General features: G+C 39.3%; 1 protein-coding gene across 6 annotated transcripts in view; it reads left to right on the top strand.

The window, feature by feature from the left end:
- GAB1 (GRB2 associated binding protein 1) overlaps nt 1-18163 on the top strand; it is a 100056-nt gene that overhangs the window by 47630 nt on the left and 34263 nt on the right. For all 6 annotated transcript variants that reach the window (XM_050330628.1, XM_050330630.1, XM_050330627.1 and 3 more), the window contains exon 2: nt 9722-10016. In XM_050330628.1, coding sequence (XP_050186585.1) covers nt 9722-10016 — 295 coding nt within the window. The remainder of the gene's footprint in view (nt 1-9721; nt 10017-18163) is intronic.

Genomic DNA, 18163 nt, shown 5'->3' with positions numbered 1-18163 from the left:
GTAACTCATGTTAAGGAGCATAGTGAAAGGAATTTATAGAATGTAATGTCTTGCAAAGAATTTTGACTTTGTGCTTGTTTGTTTTGAAATTAATTTTTTTCTGGAGTTCTTTAGGTCAATTCTGCTCAGAAAACAAACTCTGCTGGAGCCTAGTTGGTAAATATTTTCAGCTATGTAAAGGGAGAGTGTATCTATCAGACACAATGCTGACTTTTACTTTATCTTAGCTTTTACTTTCCTTAGCGACTCTTCCTGCCATTACTTCACACTTGGTTCATGCACATTTCAGATCTGATGATTTGTAATAGGAAAGTTAATAGTTTTAGTCTTAAAAAGTACACACTGCGATTGCCCTTCCTAATTCTTCCCCTTCCTTAGAGCAAGGAGTTTTTTGCAATGCCTCACAGCATTTAAAAAAGTCCTGTGTTGATTCTTTCTGTAAAACTGGCAGAACAATAGGCTTCCTTTGGCTTTCCCTTTACTGAGTAAATGGCTTGGGTAAGTACCAGTCCTTTTATTGCTGTAATAGTGGCCAACTGGTTTATAAAAGAGGCTCCTGCTTTGATCTGCAGATACCTGATTAGCAAAGATGTCAGAGAATGTACAACCCTGCTCTCACAAGGAAGGGATAAGGAGGAACTGTCAACATATCCTAAATTTAATTTGGAGGGATTATTGAAATCACAGTCTGAATTTCCATTGGAGACTTTTCCATCTGTGTTAATGGATGTGTAGAAGGTTCTTTACTACAAGTAGTAGGTTAAACCAGGCTAGTTAGTTAGAAGGCAACTTGTAGAAATTATGGGGTACCTTTGTACTGTCCTCCTTAATTCATTGCTAAATCCACCTGAATTCATCATCCCCTACTGGAGTTGGAGAGAGACTGCTGCTTCTGTAGCTCAATTGCCTTTTCTTTTAGAGGGAGTGCAAAGCACAGGGTTTAAGCCTTATAAGTATTTTGTTGAAGAGATGATGTGCAGAATGCTTGGCCTCTGTCATCTATAGAAACCTCTCACTTTGGTTGCAAAATGGGCATGCTTGAGTGATCCAAACACGAAGCAGTGAAGCTTGTCTTGTGTGTTTGTTGCAACTGCAGTGTCCTTTGGAGGATCCAAAACTGTGTTAGGAATTGCGTGTTTTCACAAGATCCTAGTGTCTTGTCTTGCTTTTCCTTGTGTGTAAGTGTTTGACAGATGATGAAGATAGATATCTACACGGGTGAGTAAGAAAGAAAGAAAGAGAAAACTCTCAATTTGTACAAAATATTGCAAGAAGCACTTGGGCTTGTGATCTGGAAGAATGGAGATTTTTCACACCTTGTTACAAACACCACTTCAAAATTACTGTGCTCCCAGGAAATGAGAAATGCCCAGGCAAAAATATATGGTGAAATAGCTCATCCCTGGCTATTAGTGGGAAAGCAGCTATTGATGTCAATGATGTGTATGTAGGCTTGACATTTCAGCTTTGGATTTACCATGTCTTTAAAAATGCTGATTTTTTAAATTTTTCTGTATGTTGTTTTCATGCAACTTGTCAAGGGGGTCTTGTCAACACAGTAGTAATCCTTGTGATAAGTACTGTACAGAAAAAAAAGGGTAGAACCTACCCCAAATGTTTTGCTTTCTTAGATTAAGACTTGTGGGGGGAAGCGGCTTCTAATTAAAAGCTGTTGAAAAGACTGAAGCAACATTAAAAAAAATAAACCAACCAACAAACAAACCTTTGTCTGATGAATACACAAAAACAACTTTTCTTATATAAATCCATGTGATGCAAAGCCAGATTGTAATTTGGTTGTGTGATCGTAAAGTCACGTTAAAGAGGCTGATCCTTAGGAGGAATCTGAAGGAAGGGGATGCCGTGCCCTTGCTTATTGGTTTGGGAAGCCCTTAAAAGTTGAAGATGAGAAATGCAGGAGAGGAGGAAAAATGAGCCAAATCTGGTATTGGTGGTAGAGCAAAAAGCAATAGGAGGTGAATTGCAAGTGGCAGAGGGTCAAGAAAGATGGATTTTTCTAAGAAGAAAAAGCCTAAAAATAGGAAAAGAGGCCCCAAACTACAATAAAGCAAGTCAATAAATCGAGGACTTTAAAATAGAAGATGATGTGATCAGAATGAGAGAAAGGACATTCTCCTGGCAATATTATTTTTAATAGGATGGATATGGGAAAGAGTAGGGAGGGAGATGGTCAGAACACGCTTGTGATCAGAGAACAAAACGCAGGATTTCTGAAATGTTCTGAGAAACAGGGCAGCAAAGCAAAGACCATGTAGGTATGTGAGCAAGGGACCTGCAGCGGATACGTTTCTTATGCTGTGACAAACCTCATGCCATGTCAGGTTGCTGACATGCCATGTCTTCATTGCTGACAAGGCAGTGGGATGGAGCAGTGAGAGGAGATGGTGAAGCTACTGTCAGTGATAGGGAATGTGTTCCTGGCAACACCGTTTGAGAATTATGTCTTAGCCACACAGGATGGGTGGTGAAGAACAACAACTAGAAGTGAAAAGGCAGGTTTGCAAGTGATCAGAAGCAGCAGAACTTTTACAGGCATTAGAACTGGATCGGAGGATGTAGGAATACATAGAGATATGGTCACTGGTCACTGGTCCTAGCTTGGAGACAGTGAAATGAGGGCTGGGGTCCCAGCACTGCTGCAGATCTGTTTTATTGCTCTGTATAGGCTCTCCTTTGGTGAAGAGAGGATGGTAGTTCTCTGGTGTGCAGGAGGAAATTTGTGCTTGCCATTAGAAAATTTCTGGCATATAGCAGAAAAGTAAGTATTTATTGAAGTGCCTGATACCACCAGTCATAAGGATCAGTTTAATGGGAATTAGATGATACAGACCTGGTCGTATAATTGCACTGGGAATAGGGATAAGGCTGTAGGGAAACAAAAACAAAAACCAGACAAAAGGCCAGAAAGAATCAAGAATCCCCATGCAAAATGGAAAGGATGGTGAAGATACTCAGTTTTAGATTCACAAATAAAGTAGCAGGTTATTGTTACATTGTAATTTGCACCTCTTTTGGCGCTTTAATTAGAGGTGTAACCCTAACTAATTCACGTGCTGAAACCTCAGTTATGAAACAGCTCACAGCAAATGTGTGTGGAAGTATTGTTCTGCTGTATTTTCAGTATTTTCTTTTGTTTATTTAACAAGCTAAAGTTAGAATCGACAGCACAAGACTAAAAAACGGTGACAATAGTTTGAAAACAGGAAATTTTGGCCTTGTGTGTATTCGGAACAGATGATCAGGATGATGGCCAGGAGAGTGGAAACTTCCATTGAGACTGTTTTTTCCTTATTTTGCTCAGTGAGAAAAGATGGTGCTTCCTGGAAAACAAGTCTTAGGTATTTAAAGAAAGTTGTAATGTATTCTGTATTTTCCTCATCTCACATTTGTTTATTTTACAGCAATCTGTTTACACTTGTTAGTATTTAATACTACTAAAAGTTGAAAGTTTGGAGTTTTTTGTCAGATCCTGGAAATGCAATTTCTGCTGTATAGAATTAAGATACTAAGACGTGCTTTTTTATTGTGCTCAGTTTAGTTGTTCTGTCTTAAGTTTCAAAAAACAAAGGGCATTATTTTAAGGGAAGAGTATAAGAGGATGATGATTGATGGTATTATGATACTGGCTTCAGAACTAACTAATAATTACATATTTCTCAGTTCCTAGTGCTCATGATATATTCTTTAAAAAAGAAACAAAAAACCCCAAAACCAACCAACCAAAAAACCAAAACAAACCCACAAAAAACAAAACAACAAAGAACCCCAAACAATCAAACAGGTTTTAAAATATTTCCAAAATTTGCTTTCTGTAAAACACCCCTTAAATTGCTTTCCATGTAGAAATCTTAAAGTGTTAATTTCTCAGGGAAGACACCAGCCAAAATCTGGAAATTTCACCATGTTGGGAGTTAGTTCTGCAAGCAGGAAGAGCAGCAAATGGAAAAAGTAAAGCTCTGTACTTGAAGTAGTGTTGCCTAATGTGACCTCTTCTTGCTACTTCCCAGCAGTCCTCCCAAGTACGTGCCTTGTGGGATGAAGCTCCTCAGTGATAGTTGTCACTGGTTGGTGCTGACCACAAATAGGATTTAAAAAGAAGCACAGTGTGAGGGACACTTATTTTTGTTTCATTTGAGCTTCTAATGGGATTGCAGAGCACAGGTCTAACGTGTGAGTCAGGTATGTTTGTCTCCTGCAATGAATGGAACACCCAGACACTAGAAATGTGGAGGCAAAAAGGACAAGTAGTACTCAGCTTCTGTTTGTGATCCCTCTTCTGCTTGTTTGTCTAAGACATCTACCAGTTTCACTGTTGTTTAACCTTTGCACTGAAAAATAAGTAAAATGAGAGGGATAAACTAAATAGATGGCAGCAAAAAGTATAAAGAAAATTAAGCCTTGATCCCAGCAGAAAAGTGAAAAAACCTCAACAGTACCTTCAATCCTTAAACAAATGTCCAGGAGAGTATGATGAAGTCACCTCAGGCTGTGCCTTTTGCTGTTCCTGCTTCTCACTGGTTCATGCTCTCCATGTCTTCTGTTTACTTCATAATTTCTTTTGGAGCAAGGAAACGTTCTGTTGTGCATTTATGAAACACCAGGGTTTATTTGAGGATCCCTCCTTGTGCCCCTGGATAAGTCACTTCTTAGTGGACTTGCCTGAGAAAGGGGGATGTCAAATACTGCCCTTTTAAAGTATTTTGTGGAATCAGAGATGCAAACCTAAGCACAAATGTCTGCACACTTGAGAGATGAGAAGGAAGGCCTCAGATTTGTAATTTTAGTCTTGGGTTTACTGATCATACATGGGGAAAGATTTATGAGCAGTATAAGTGGAGTGGAAAGTAAGTGATACCCTCTTCAGCTAAGCCAGTGCTCAACAGTTTGGAAAGGTTTTTTTGACTGGATGCTTCCCAGAAAAAAAAAGATGGTAAATGTGCCAGAAGAAGAAAATCAGCTTTAAATGACAGAATGATGGGTTACTTAGGAAAATATAGGAGCACAATTGACCAGTTTATCAGTAAGCACAGTTACTTGGCCCCATGAGAGCAAATTCTGTAAAAATGGACCAGAAAAAGTTGTCTTTGATTTAACATTTCTAGGCTTTTATTTAAACATGTCAATGTAATCATTTTGGCCTCTTGAGCAACAGCTTGAGGGGATCCAAATGGAAGATTAAATCTTTTTAAAAATATAAATTATCTGCTCTTTCCTACCCCTTCCTCCTTCCTTTCCCTCTCCATTTACACATACATCCCCTATTTCCTACATCTTTGAACTATAGCCAGCAGCTGAATGAGGTACATCTCAAGTGTACGTGATGGGAGGGGAGGGGGAAATCCATAAATGGAAAGATTAAGGGAGGTATAGCTACAACTTTTTCAACAGGTACACCTCTTGTAAGGAGAATATGTTGTAAAATCGGTGTACTGGATACAGGATTAGCTACAGTATTTAAAAAAAAACAACCAAAACAAACAGAAAGCAACTAAACCCTAACAATGCTACATGGTGCTTTCTGCCAATTTCTTAGCTGATTCATTCATTTTTAGATCAGCAGTTTGCATATATCTTAGTAAAAAAAAAAAAAACCACAATCTTAGGATTTTCTTGTTTTTATTTTGTAACCTACTCAAAACGCTGTGTGAAAAATACAGAATTCCACTGTTCCTTTGATCATTTGATGCTCTGTGGGTGAGCAGCTTGTCACATTTCAGCCTGCCTCAAAAACAAGAAAACAAGCTCGTTTCTATAGTTATGATGGTCTCATGATACGATGGTCTCATGATAGAAACAGGACAATGTTTGGCAGGCATGGCGGTGTGCTATGTTAGGCCAGCTGATATGCTTTGCAGCTCAAAGGAGAAAACAAGCTGAGTGGCACACAAAGCCTTTCTTAGTCTGAAACAAAAGCAGCAAACCTTGTTAAACCATGTTTTGTAATAATCTACAAAGCCTACACAGGCTTTTGGTGAGCTTGATTCCCATGATGTTTGCCTTACTACACTTACAAAAGGGACCATTTTACTTCTGAGTTATTTGCTCTGCAAGTGGTGTTTAGTGACTGTTACTATATTTATAAAATATATTTTGAAATCCTATTTATATTAATAACATATTTTTAATATATTTGATTAATTCTTTCCTTCAAAAAAAAAAATCTTTATTTGCTCAATTTTTTTCCCGGAATTAAATAGTATTTGTACAAAATGTTTAAATCCTGTCACAGCTGTTTCTTCAACTTCTCTGACTTAAAGCACGGACTTAAAGCTTGACTTTTAGCACAGAAAACCAGTGTTTGATAATGTATGGCTGATAACATCAGTTATGTGATGGATAAATAATTACTACCTGTAATTTTCCCGTGACGTAAACCAGTTGCATCTTTTTTTGGTGATTATAAGAAATAGACTGTAATGTGCTCTGTAAAACAAATTGCAATATTTTTAAACAAAAAAATGCCCAAAGGGCGTTAAAAAAAAAAAAAAAAAAAGGAAAATACAGATATTTACACACGTACACATGCTCTCTTTTGGAGATTTCTCTTTGGAAAGCTGTTACTGAAGAAGCTCTTCCTCACACATACAGCACACTGATCTGTACTTCAGTGAGGCAGTGTACAGCTTTCTTTACAGCGACAAATACTGCAATGCTAAAAATAGATCAAGCTTTAAGAATCCCAGATATTTTCAAATAACAAAGAGTGATTTATGTGAGCTCATTTTGCACTTTGACAAAATATAGAGACGCTTTTGTACTACGATTAGCAAGGGTGCTGATGTCAGTTCGCTTGTCTAGCTTTACGCTTTATTCGGCTGCTAAATTGTGCTTTGTACTGTAATCCAGAGAACCTTTGTATCTGCCTTATTAGTGTGTAGTTTATGGAATTGCTTTTGTTTTTGAATATAATCTGTGCCAGTTTCAGTGAGTGTGACTCATTATAGGACTGAAATAAACGTTCACATATGCACTATGTGAAAACTCTGCAAAAATAGTAGCAGGTGCTGGTAGGCTAAATTCAGTGTTTTAAGTACTTTATAGTTGCTGTTTTGTAGCCTGGAGGGCTGAAAGGAAATTCCTTTAGCTGGTTGTTTTTTCTCAGTTTTAGAGGATCCTATTTACTCGTTAATGCTCAACAGAGATTATCAGAATTGCTAAGAACCTTTCACTCCTTAACATAGTACTAGAAATAAACTCCTAGCAGAAGCACCTTATTGGTACAGAGTTGATGGGGTTTTTTGCGTGGTGGTTTGTTGTTGCACAAATTATGAGACAACACACATTGTGCTTCTCAACTGCTCTTGTCCCTCTCCTATCTCTAATCTCTTTCCTCCTGATTTCAGCTTTCAAAGTTTCATCTGAGTGACTGAAGACTGAGGTTAAAGATAAAGCCAGTTTTTGAAGCAGGAGAGTTTCACAGTTTGGTTTATAACAGTTATCTGTGACCAACCTTGCCTGGAGAGAGAGCCTCCGATACTGACGTTTCCTGTTATCCCAGCATTTAAGTTGTCACTTGATTTGGAAACAGGAAACAAAACAAACTTTGCTAGTGTTTTTGGGTCGCTGTAAAACAGTGCTTATCCAGCTGTGCTACTAGATTTTATCCACATTTGAAATCTAAATTTGAAGGGATTTCATCTGTTATATTTTCTATTTCTGTGTTTGAGTGTTCACCCAGTTAAACTTATTGCTACCATGGAAATAGTTCCTGGAGACTTTGACTTGATTCACACAGTTCAGCATTTAAAGGCGGATGCTGTATTCATAATAATATAATATAATATACAATAAATATACTATACATGTATATTGTACAACTACAATAAATATACTTGTTTTGTGAAGTGTAGACGTTATCTTAAAATCAAATAACTTTTTGAGTGTTGGTAGTTGGAGAATGGATCATAAGCCTTAATTAAGCTGTCTGGCATTTTTCCCTTCCTCCTGTTTTCTGTATTATCTTTTCATAATAGCTTTCTAAGCTTGATACCCCAAAAAGGCATTCCCACTTCACAATGAGGGTTTTGTGAGTCTTCAGGGCCAAGCTGACGATGCTAGTTCAGAGCTGGGAGATGGCAGTGCAGTTCTTCCTCTTTGTCCTCCTTCCACTAGTTTGTTTGAAGGTAACAGCTATATAAAAATGAAATGGAAGCACTCTTGTGTCTCTGAATCTTGTCCTAACACATAGTAAGAAACACTTGTTTCAAAACCTACTCCCAGTGTGTAAGGATGTCGCACATCTCGACTTCTTCTGTGACCATCCTTGCTGATTTCATTCCTTTCCTTGGTTAGCCTGCAACCAAAGCTGACCAAAAGGAAAATGCACTCACCTGTCTTATTTATGCATTTCTTGTGTTGGTTTTTATGATCCTCCAAAGGACTTGCTGACAACCTTGTTTGAATATCCCAAAGAAGCTTTAAATGGGGTGCCTTGGGGCACGGTGTGAGCCTGTGGTGTAACACGCAGGGACTTGGCTACTGCATTGATTTTTCTTGGTCTCCAACTTAGCTGGAAAGTGTAAGAACAAATGGATGGCACAGTGATCGCTCCCCACTGTACCTGGGCTCTGCTTTCAGATTTCTGACTCTGCAGGCAGTGCAACTCTTCTAGTGGGCAGTGGCAGCACATCTGGTTTCTTCTGCTGTGTCCATCATCATGGACTTTGGGCATATAAAGAAGCTTGCAGTATAGAATGTTGTATTGCTGATAGAGCTGAGGAACAAGTGGGGCAATAAAGTTGCTGTTGGCAACAACAGGACAGCTGTATGCAAACCTTGTTTTCTTAGTTTGAGTTAACTAACCTTTGATGAGAACTATGACAGGGGATGGAGGCCCATGGGAATGAAAGGCCGCTGAGGATTAGTTAGAAGATGAGGCAGTTTAGTTGTGCTTTTCTTTCAGACCAGCTTCTTTGTCTCAGCAGCATCAGGAGGGCTGGTGTAATAAGCACAGTGTCAGACTATCAAATATATTTCTTCTGTGGATGTACCTTCCCCAAAGACTGGCTTTATGTGGTAAAATTATAACATATGATCATTCTCTCCATCCTCGTCTCTCTAACGGTTTCAAGAAGAAAAATGTAGCTCTTTTTCTGTGAGAAGTACTACTGTAGAAATATTATGAGGTTCTGAGTGCAGAGGTCCCCTGGCATCGAGGCAAGTGTACAATGTGAGCATTGTCTGTTCTTTAAATGCAGGTCACTATTGTTGAGTGTCAGAGAAAAATTCAGTTAAAACGCGTCAACCTGAAGCAACAGATATTGGAAACAAAATGCTATGGAGCACTTAAAAAATGTATTTTATTTTCTTTTCCCCATGCCTACAAGAGCTTCCTTCAGAGGCCTTTGTGTGGAGGTTCCCCCCCGCTCCCTTTCCTGGTCTCCTTCCCCCTTTTTTTCTTTACTGGATTCATTCTTTCTCATTTTGTAAACAGTGATTTTATTTATATATCCCCTTGTTATAAGCAAAGCTAAGAAATAAACTTTAAAATACAAATTCACTAAACCTCAAGTCCACTGCTGTAACAATACCTAAGTCGTTGTATTAAATGTAGGTATCTGGTGTGTAATCTCCTAAAATAATAATTGAACTATTTATTAGTACTTGGTTCAACCCAGGTTGATGCCATACACAAAAGGTAACAGTCTTAAAGTTTGATTTCTTCTAATTTTTCTCCCTTTTTTCTCTCTCCAATTTTCAGGCATGGAAGAGAAGATGGTTTGTTCTTCGGAGCGGCCGCTTAACGGGGGATCCGGACGTGTTGGAATACTACAAAAATGACCATGCCAAGAAGCCTATCCGTATTATTGACTTAAATTTGTGTCAACAAGTGGATGCTGGATTAACGTTCAACAAAAAAGAGTTTGAAAACAGCTATATTTTTGATATCAACACTATAGACCGAGTTTTCTATTTGGTAGCAGACAGCGAGGAGGAGATGAATAAGTGGGTCCGATGTATCTGTGATATCTGTGGGTTCAACCCTACAGACGAGGGTAAGTTCCGTTGTTTTTTCTGAGAAGATGCAGTGCCTACATGCAAAGAATGTTTCAAAGATCAGATGGCTATCTTTAACTGCATATGTTTTAAAACTTGTATACATTGGCTATGAAACTTCCTTGTTGCTCTGAAAAAAGTAAGCAGAACAGAGGGGGATATTAAGAATTTGTTACAAATTGAGTGTGCCGTAGAACTTGGATGATGCTCTGCTGTTTTGCATGGCATTAGGTCTCGAGAACACAGGAAAAATCTTTAAGTAAAATCATGTGCAGCAGTAGATCATCATAATCATCAAAGGAATCCCATTTGGTATAAAAACATATGGTTATGCAAGCAGGAATGAGTGCAAAATGTCAGGTTTCTAATATTACCATTTCTCCGTCTGCTTTGCAACTTGGGGGGAAAAAAATTCCACCCTCCACCAGCTGAAACAAACAAAAAATAACTTGTAGTTCTGCACTATCCAGCTCTAATCCTACCAAAATAGACATTTTGTGAAGGCAGCTTATAGGAAACAGGATGGTGTGTTTAATTCCTTACAAATACCTTGTGGCCATTGCTTGTCCTGAATCCATTCTTATTTATTTACTTATTATTCCTGCATTCCTTGTGGAGATTAGTGGGTTGCATGACTTGCTGTAGCTCTGTGCACAGTCCCAAGAAAAGATTAAATAGGTGGTAAGAGGGTTATGAATAAGGCATGCCTGACTGAAGGGGCTAGAATTAAACCCTGCTTTTTGCAGGATTGTGGACTGAGGGAGGTGAAGGGGAAAAGGGCTTGCATCACTTCTGCTGTAACCAAAAGTGACTGGAAAATATTGTGCTCTGAAGAGGGGCCCTTTTCTTTCTCGTTGCTGCAGTTTTGAACTAAAACTTTGTCACAGAAACCTGATCTGTGAATTACCACTCAAATAGCAAATTCAGTGAAGGGTGCTTGTTTTGACAGTTCCAGCATATTTTCATGGCATCCTGAACATACCCGAGACCACCCACAGCACGTTTCTAAGAGCGATTACCGGGTGATTCAGTGTTCAGTCTGCCAGGCATCCCTTGCCTTTGGGAGAGGGGTGGGCAGGTGGTTGCCTTTCACTGGTGCACACAAGTGCACCAGTGCAGCTGTAGGCTGGAGGTGCACAGAAGTCGTAGGTTCTGGGGACAAACTAGGAATCTGGGAAACGTGTTTGACTGGCAGCTCTTTGGCAGAGCACGAAGGAGCTTGTGTCTGTTGTGTGGAAGGGAGAGGTAGAGTCCCCTCAAAACTATGAGGCCTTTCCTCTGAGGGCTGGTTTATTGCTAATCTTTAATTTTCTGTTGATGGTTACAACACCTGTTGTTGAACTGAAGGTGAAACACACTATGGATGTGGAGAGGTCTAACAGTGCCATCATAGGCCATTTGGACCAAAACTGGTTTTTGCTCCAGTCAATTGTATTGGTAAATTATCCCCATTGTACTTTCACTGCATTTTAGCTTTGGCTGGAATATTCCAACACCTTTACTTCACACAACTGACAGTTGACAGTACTGTCTGTTTTATGGGTTTAGTAATGTCTTGCAATGAGAATGAATTGCAATGAGGAAGAATTTAAAAGAGGAAAGTGGGAAAATCAGTTGCTGAGTGTTTATTGCCAAGTTCTTATTTTTCGAAGATGAATCTTCCTACTAGTGGAAGAGCAAGTCATAAATACACTTTCTAAAATCTGTATTAACCTCCAGTTTATTTTGAGAAGTTAAAGAATAGGAGAGGTTCAGGCAGTAAAAAAGCACTATTAATATGCTCGTGTGAGACCCCGCTCGGAGTATGCATACGGTTCTGGTGTCCCCGACATAAGAAGGATGTGGAACTACTGGAGCAAGTCCAGAGGAGGGCCATGAAGTTGATAAGAGGACTGGAGCACCTACCCTATGAAAACAGGCTGAGAAAGTTGGGGCTGTTCAGCCTGGAGAAGAGAAGATTGTGTGGAAACATCACAGAAACCTTTCAGTATCTGAAGTGACCTACAGGGAAGCTGGAGAGGGACTCTTCATCGGGATCTGTAGTGATGGGACAAGGAGTAATAGATACTAGTTGAAAGAGGAGAAATTTAGGCTGGATGTATGGAAGAAATTCTTTACTGTGAGAGTGGTGAGGCACTGAAAGAGGTTACCCAGGGAGGTTGCTGTTCCTCCAATCCTGGCAGTGTTCAAAGCCAGGTTGGATAAGGCTTTGAGTAATCTGCTCTAGTGAGACATATCCCTGCCTGTGGCAGAGGTGGGACTAGATGATCTTAAAGGTCCATTCCAACCCGTTAATGTTCTGTGATTCTATGATTTTAGTCTTGAACTAAACAAAATGAGTGTATGGGGCATAACCAATCTCCCCTTTAGCCTGTGGAAGCAGAGGATAATTTTCTTTGAAGCTGGACAAAATGTCTCTTGCCAGACTGGTTAAGGGCTGTGTTTTGCGAGAATTGTCACCGGCATCCCTTGCTCCATCAAGGACTAGGGGCACCACTGGCCGATTGCTCCTGCTGGTGTTTGTTTGAAAGCCCAGGCCTGTTGTCTCCTTGGATTTACAAAGGAAGAAGTTACAAGTTGTGGTGGCTAATGCTATTAGAAAACGAATATGGAGTTGTTATTTTGGTGTTGGGAGGAATGAGGGACAAAGAGTTGTCATAAATGTAGGCAGATCAAAAAAATAAAGATTACTTCAGAGTAGCTGTGAGCTGCTCTTTTCATAGTTAGTGAAGGCTCAGAGATTCCTATGATGCTAAGTTTGTGTTTATTGTGTAGAAATTGAGTACTCATTTTTACCTAATACTTTGCTGTGACCTTCCAACTAGAAACTGATCTATGCCTGTGAAATCTCTTTGTTGTGGAGATCTGCAGTGTTACATTTGTATTTGGACACGGATAACTTTATGTTCTTCAGTCATTATTACAAGCCATTGAGTCTCCAGGTTTCTGATTGCATCATAGTATAGTGTAACCTGTAATGATTGCATTACAATTACAATATACGCATTACATGGCTTTTTATAGGGAGTTTCTTTTAAGAAAGTATTCACAGTGGTTTAGGTATTTTAAACTTACAGCAAGACAGAAACATGAAGGAATTTTTTCTCCTTTTAAATAAGGTAAATAATTCTTTCACTTTCAAAAATTAATTTCTGGGTACTTGTTATGTTTTCTTCAGCCAATGCTTCATTTTTCATTTGTTTTCAAATGTAAATTTTGTTTCTGTAGCATCTTTCCTTTTAAAATGTACATGCAAAGGTGGGGGAAGCGACACATGAACATGGGGTTTAGTTTTACCTCAGAGCTTCATACTGCATTTTTAACATTCATATTCTGTCTCTAAGGTCATAATATTATAAGTCATCTGGAAGTTAAAATGGAACTATAAACAAAAATGTGTCATCAGTGTTTTGTGTGCTTTGATGTCCAGTGAGAGATGTTATGGGATGAGGAGACCCATAAATGAACCTAGGAAATGTCTGTTCTCTGCTGAAATATTGTGGCCTGAACTTTCAGAAGGATGGAGAGAAAAGTTTAAAGAAAGATAGAAATATAGGAAATGGATTTTTTTAAAGTGATTGATGAGAAGAAAGGTTGAAGGATTTTCTTTTTTTTCCATGGGAAGAAAATACTGAGGGAAGAACTGACTTTCAAAAAAAAGCTGTGATAAGCAGGACATGGATTAGTTGTTATCTGAAGAGAGAAGTTGTTTTTTTCTCAGTGAGTGATGTAACAATAAAGAAAACCCTTCTAAGGATATTTAAGCACAGGCTGTGAAAGCGCTTCCCTAGAATTCAGTAGGCATCTGTGATGAATGTTCTATACATGATCCAGCTCCATGTTTCTGTAATTTAGTGAATTGCATGCTTGACAGAGCAGGGGAAGGAGGAAATAATCTTACTATATGCAAACATGTTACTTGCATGTATTTATTTGAATAAAGATAGCAATAGCAAAGTAAACCAGAAGAAATAACAAGGCAAAGCAGAAGAAAAAAAAAAGGAAAGAACAAGACATTGAAATCTACTATTACATTTACACAAATAATTACGTGTGGTAAAGAAAGTTTGTCATGAGAAGGACCGTACTTTGAAGGAGCTGCAGCTTTTTTCACACACGGCACTTTCAAAGTGTGCAGTGTTTGTGTTCAGGCAGCTGCTATCTGCTGTGTGCCTCTCGTGCCTTCTGCCTTTGGGACAATTCTTTTTGGAGAACCATGCTTTTTTTCATCGTGTTCTGATAATCCCTGCACTGCAGGTTGATCACAGCTGGGCTGCAGTATCAGTGACAGGATGAACATAACTTCACCTTGCCATCCTGGCTCCTTGTATTCTCTCCAGTTGATCTCCATCTCCCATCAGGATATCCCTGTGCTGCCTGTAACACGTGCATGGAACAGAAAACAGGCTCTGCCACAAAGAGCTTACTGTCTGCAGTAAGAGACATCAGCACAGGAGCAGGGGCTTGGGAAGACGTGAAAACAAACAAGGTGGCTTTGACCATTGTGGCAGTATTAGTGCCTCAGGTGTTGGACTGTTGTTGAGCTCTGGGCTTTTTTCAGAAGAAATTTTCAGGAGGTCTTTGATAAGTAGTGGACACTGGAGGTGAAGGGTCTTCCTGTAAGAAATAAAAGATGTTGTTCTTTGACAGCTTTAACAAGTGGATGATGGAGGCTGGAACACTTGACAAATCAAAATCACCAGCCCCATGGCATAGGGAGAATAGTAGAGACCTTGGTCATGAAAGGACTCAAAAGTAAGTACAGATAGATGAAGGAAGGGAGGCTCTGGAGGAGCATAAAGAGAAGTGCAGTAACAGAGAAATAAGCTTAAAAAAAAATTTGCAGGAAGTTAGCACCATGGGGATGATGTACCTAGGGATGAGTTGAGGGGTTTTTGTATCTCTTAGACATGATTTACTAGGAACAATGTTGGCTCAAAGGTGACATGCCAGAGGGATGAGTGACTGGTGACCTGAAGTGCAGTAAAGAATACCATAAAAGGACTGAGTTAAATGTTAGGAGAGAGACCCTCCAGAGAAGGACTGTGAGTCTATTCTCTTAAAAGTGAGGCAGTAGGTTTAGAGGGAATAGTGGCACTGGGGCATCTCTTTTCTGGAGGCTTTTTTGGTTGTTTCTTTGAGTGAGTAAAGTTTCAGGGATAATGGCCACTGACACATATAAACATGATTTTTTATTTTGTTTAAAGGATGGAATTTCTGAGAAGCGAGGATAGACTGTGATGATATTAGAATTATGTGGCAAAATTGCATAGGAATAATCAAATTTTTGATAGAGGTGGTAGCTGGTGGCTCAAGAGCTGAGTAAAAGGAGGCAAAGATGAGATGATCATTGCCTGTTATCTAAAGGAGAAAGAGAAGACAGCAGAGAGGACTAAAATGTCTTCAGCTTCAGATGATGTGTTAAAAGAATAGATGGTTAAGTGAGATGATGGTGAATAGAGCACAAACTCTGCAACTGTAGGTCTTCTCTTACAAGATGTGAGGAAAAAATACATCTATTTAAAAGATAATGTACTATCAGAGGTACAGTCAGAGTCTTAATCTTGAGTGTTTGGGGTTATTATCTTAAGCTGCCAGCTGCATGTAACAGGAGTTCACATGGAAGGTGATTCTGCGCTTCCTTGAGGAAAAATGAACTGAATCTATTATGCCTAGATAATTAACTTCATTTTCCCTGGTTCCTGCTGGACACCTTTTGTGCTGCTAACACCACCTGATGAGTCCCTGGGAGAAGGGGGCTGCAGGGGGGTGGGGTGGAAAACTGTTCTGCAGATTGCTCACTCTCGCAGCTTGAGAGGCTGAGAGGCAGGCACAGGGATGCCCACGGTCCCAGGCACTGTGCTGGAGCCCCAGCTGGGAAAACTCACCAGGTGGTCAGAGAACCATGGCTCTGCTGAGGAGAGCTCTGGGCCTTGTCAGAGAAGAAAAAAAAAAAAAAAAATCCCCAGTGTTTTAATGTGGTGGGCTGCACTGTTTCTCTTCACAAGCACCTACAGAAGTTAGCCTGTAACAGGGCTCCTTGATTATTTTTCCTGCGTCACCCAGCCCGTGAGCCATCTGAGGACGGAGAGAACAGGCTACAGATGTTTCTTTCTTTTTTCTCCTTTTGAATGACCAGTCTTCAAAAGAAAATTGCAGGTGGAGAGAGGGAATAACTTCTGAGTGGAAATGCTTCTGGTATTTTCAAATCTTAAATGGGTAACCAGAAGTGTAGCTTAAAATTACATATAAACTGCAGATAAGTACTAAGTACTAAATTTTAGATGTTAGCTTTGAAAGCTGAAAACTCCAGCATGTGATAGGAACCTGGTCATGTTTCTTGTTCAGATGCAGGAGGCAGAGTTGTCCAAAGCATAATGTACAATGAGCAACTGCTCATTAGTGTGCTTTGGGGCATCACGTTTGTCTTCAGAAGATGAGAGATACTGTGAGATTACAACTAAGGAAACAAACTCATGAAATGCACAGGAACTTTTAAATGAAGTATTTTAAAAGATCATCTCTGGGTATAGCAGGAAGGTTCCTAATTGAGGTTTGCTGCATAGATTTCATATGGGCTGCAAGCCGATCGCTTATGCCGAAAACCAGACCTAGGCTCTTGTGTCTGTGCACCCTCTGGGCTCGGTCTGGCTCACACCTATTGAGTCAGTGTGTGAGCAGAGCAAGTGCCTGTCTGTCTGTGCCCCTCAGCGTACATGTGCTTGTGCTCTGGGCAGGCACATCGGACATGTGGCCCTTTGATTCCAGGATCTTTCACTTGAGACCACAGAGAGGCTGACGCTAGAGGAAGCTCCAGCAGTGTGTTTCAGGATCTATCAGGTTAAGCAGCAGAGATAACGACTCGACAGACCTAATTTAAAACAAACAAAAAAGAAACACACACTCTCCAACAAAAACCCCTAAGAAAACAGCAAAAAGTTCTTTTAAGGTTTAAACTGAAGCTATGAAGTTTTTGTAATTTTATAAAGGCTCCTACTGTTGTATCTGTAAATTTTTGCTCGAAGTTATTACTTTGACATTTTGTTGGCCATTAATTATTTTAATAACATCTACATCATAGCAAATGGATTGAATGAAGCATCTGAGAAGAATAGAAGAATCATGCCACTGCATATCTGTTGCTGATTCACTGTTCCAGTGGGAAAATCCCATTTCTGTTTTCATGTTTCTACCTACGAGCTGCAAAGAATGCATTTTCTTACTTTGATTGTGATTTTGACATTTAAAGAAATGCTTGCTGTAATGAGGCCTCTGTGTTTTGTTCACTATGAGAACATTCCAAGTATTTACATAATTAGAATTTTAAGAGACTATATATCATAGTCTAGAAAACAATTTAAATTTTGCTTTCATTAAAAAAAAAACAAAACACAAAAAAAACCAAACCAAAACACAAACCTAATCCTAAATGGAAACTCCCACACTCAAATGTTCTAGGTTGTCCACAAAGCACAGATATAGGAACTTGTGCAATAAAGAAGCTTTATATAGTTAAGAAGGAAGAAAGGGAAGCCTTTTATTATTCTTATTCAGAAAATGCTCTTTTTACCTCATTTATTTTATGAAATGCAAAAATGATTATGAAGGAAAAAGTATAAATTCTAGCAAAGATGATGCCTGTAACTGCTCTTAACAAACCAACTGAGAACAGATAAAACTCTTGCCCTGTTTTGAGAAAGCTGCTTGTTCTAGCTTTACTGAATGTAGGAATTATAAAAACAAAATAGGATTCTTGTTAGACTCATTTGCATGTTAAATATTCTGGCTGTTTTTCCAGCTCCCAGTTATTTCAAAGCAGTCCGAGTGTCTGAACTCTGGGAACAAACCAAATGACTTACAACGCTCTTTGGTGTGCAGATGACCCCTTCCCTAAAAATCTGCTAGTCCAAAGTGGAGCAAGTTGTTGATTGTACTCTTTGAAATCATAATAGGCTGCTGGGAGAGAAACTTTCCTTCATATCAGCTTCAGAAGTACGTGGCTAAAGAGAACATTTGAGAGGGTACAGATAGGCAAACAACATTCATTTGCTCAGTGATGAAAGCTTTAACATGCCTGTTTTCTTCGTAGTCAAATTTGAAATCCCATCAATACATAAAGCAAATATGAAGTAGCCCAGCATGAAGT

This window comes from Myiozetetes cayanensis, unplaced genomic scaffold (genome assembly GCF_022539395.1).
Source record: "Myiozetetes cayanensis isolate MyiCay16 unplaced genomic scaffold, myiCay2020 scf42, whole genome shotgun sequence".
Lineage (NCBI taxonomy): Eukaryota > Metazoa > Chordata > Aves > Passeriformes > Tyrannidae > Myiozetetes > Myiozetetes cayanensis.
The sequence above is the reverse complement of the archived record's forward strand: the minus strand, read 5'-3'. Positions and strand labels throughout refer to the sequence as shown.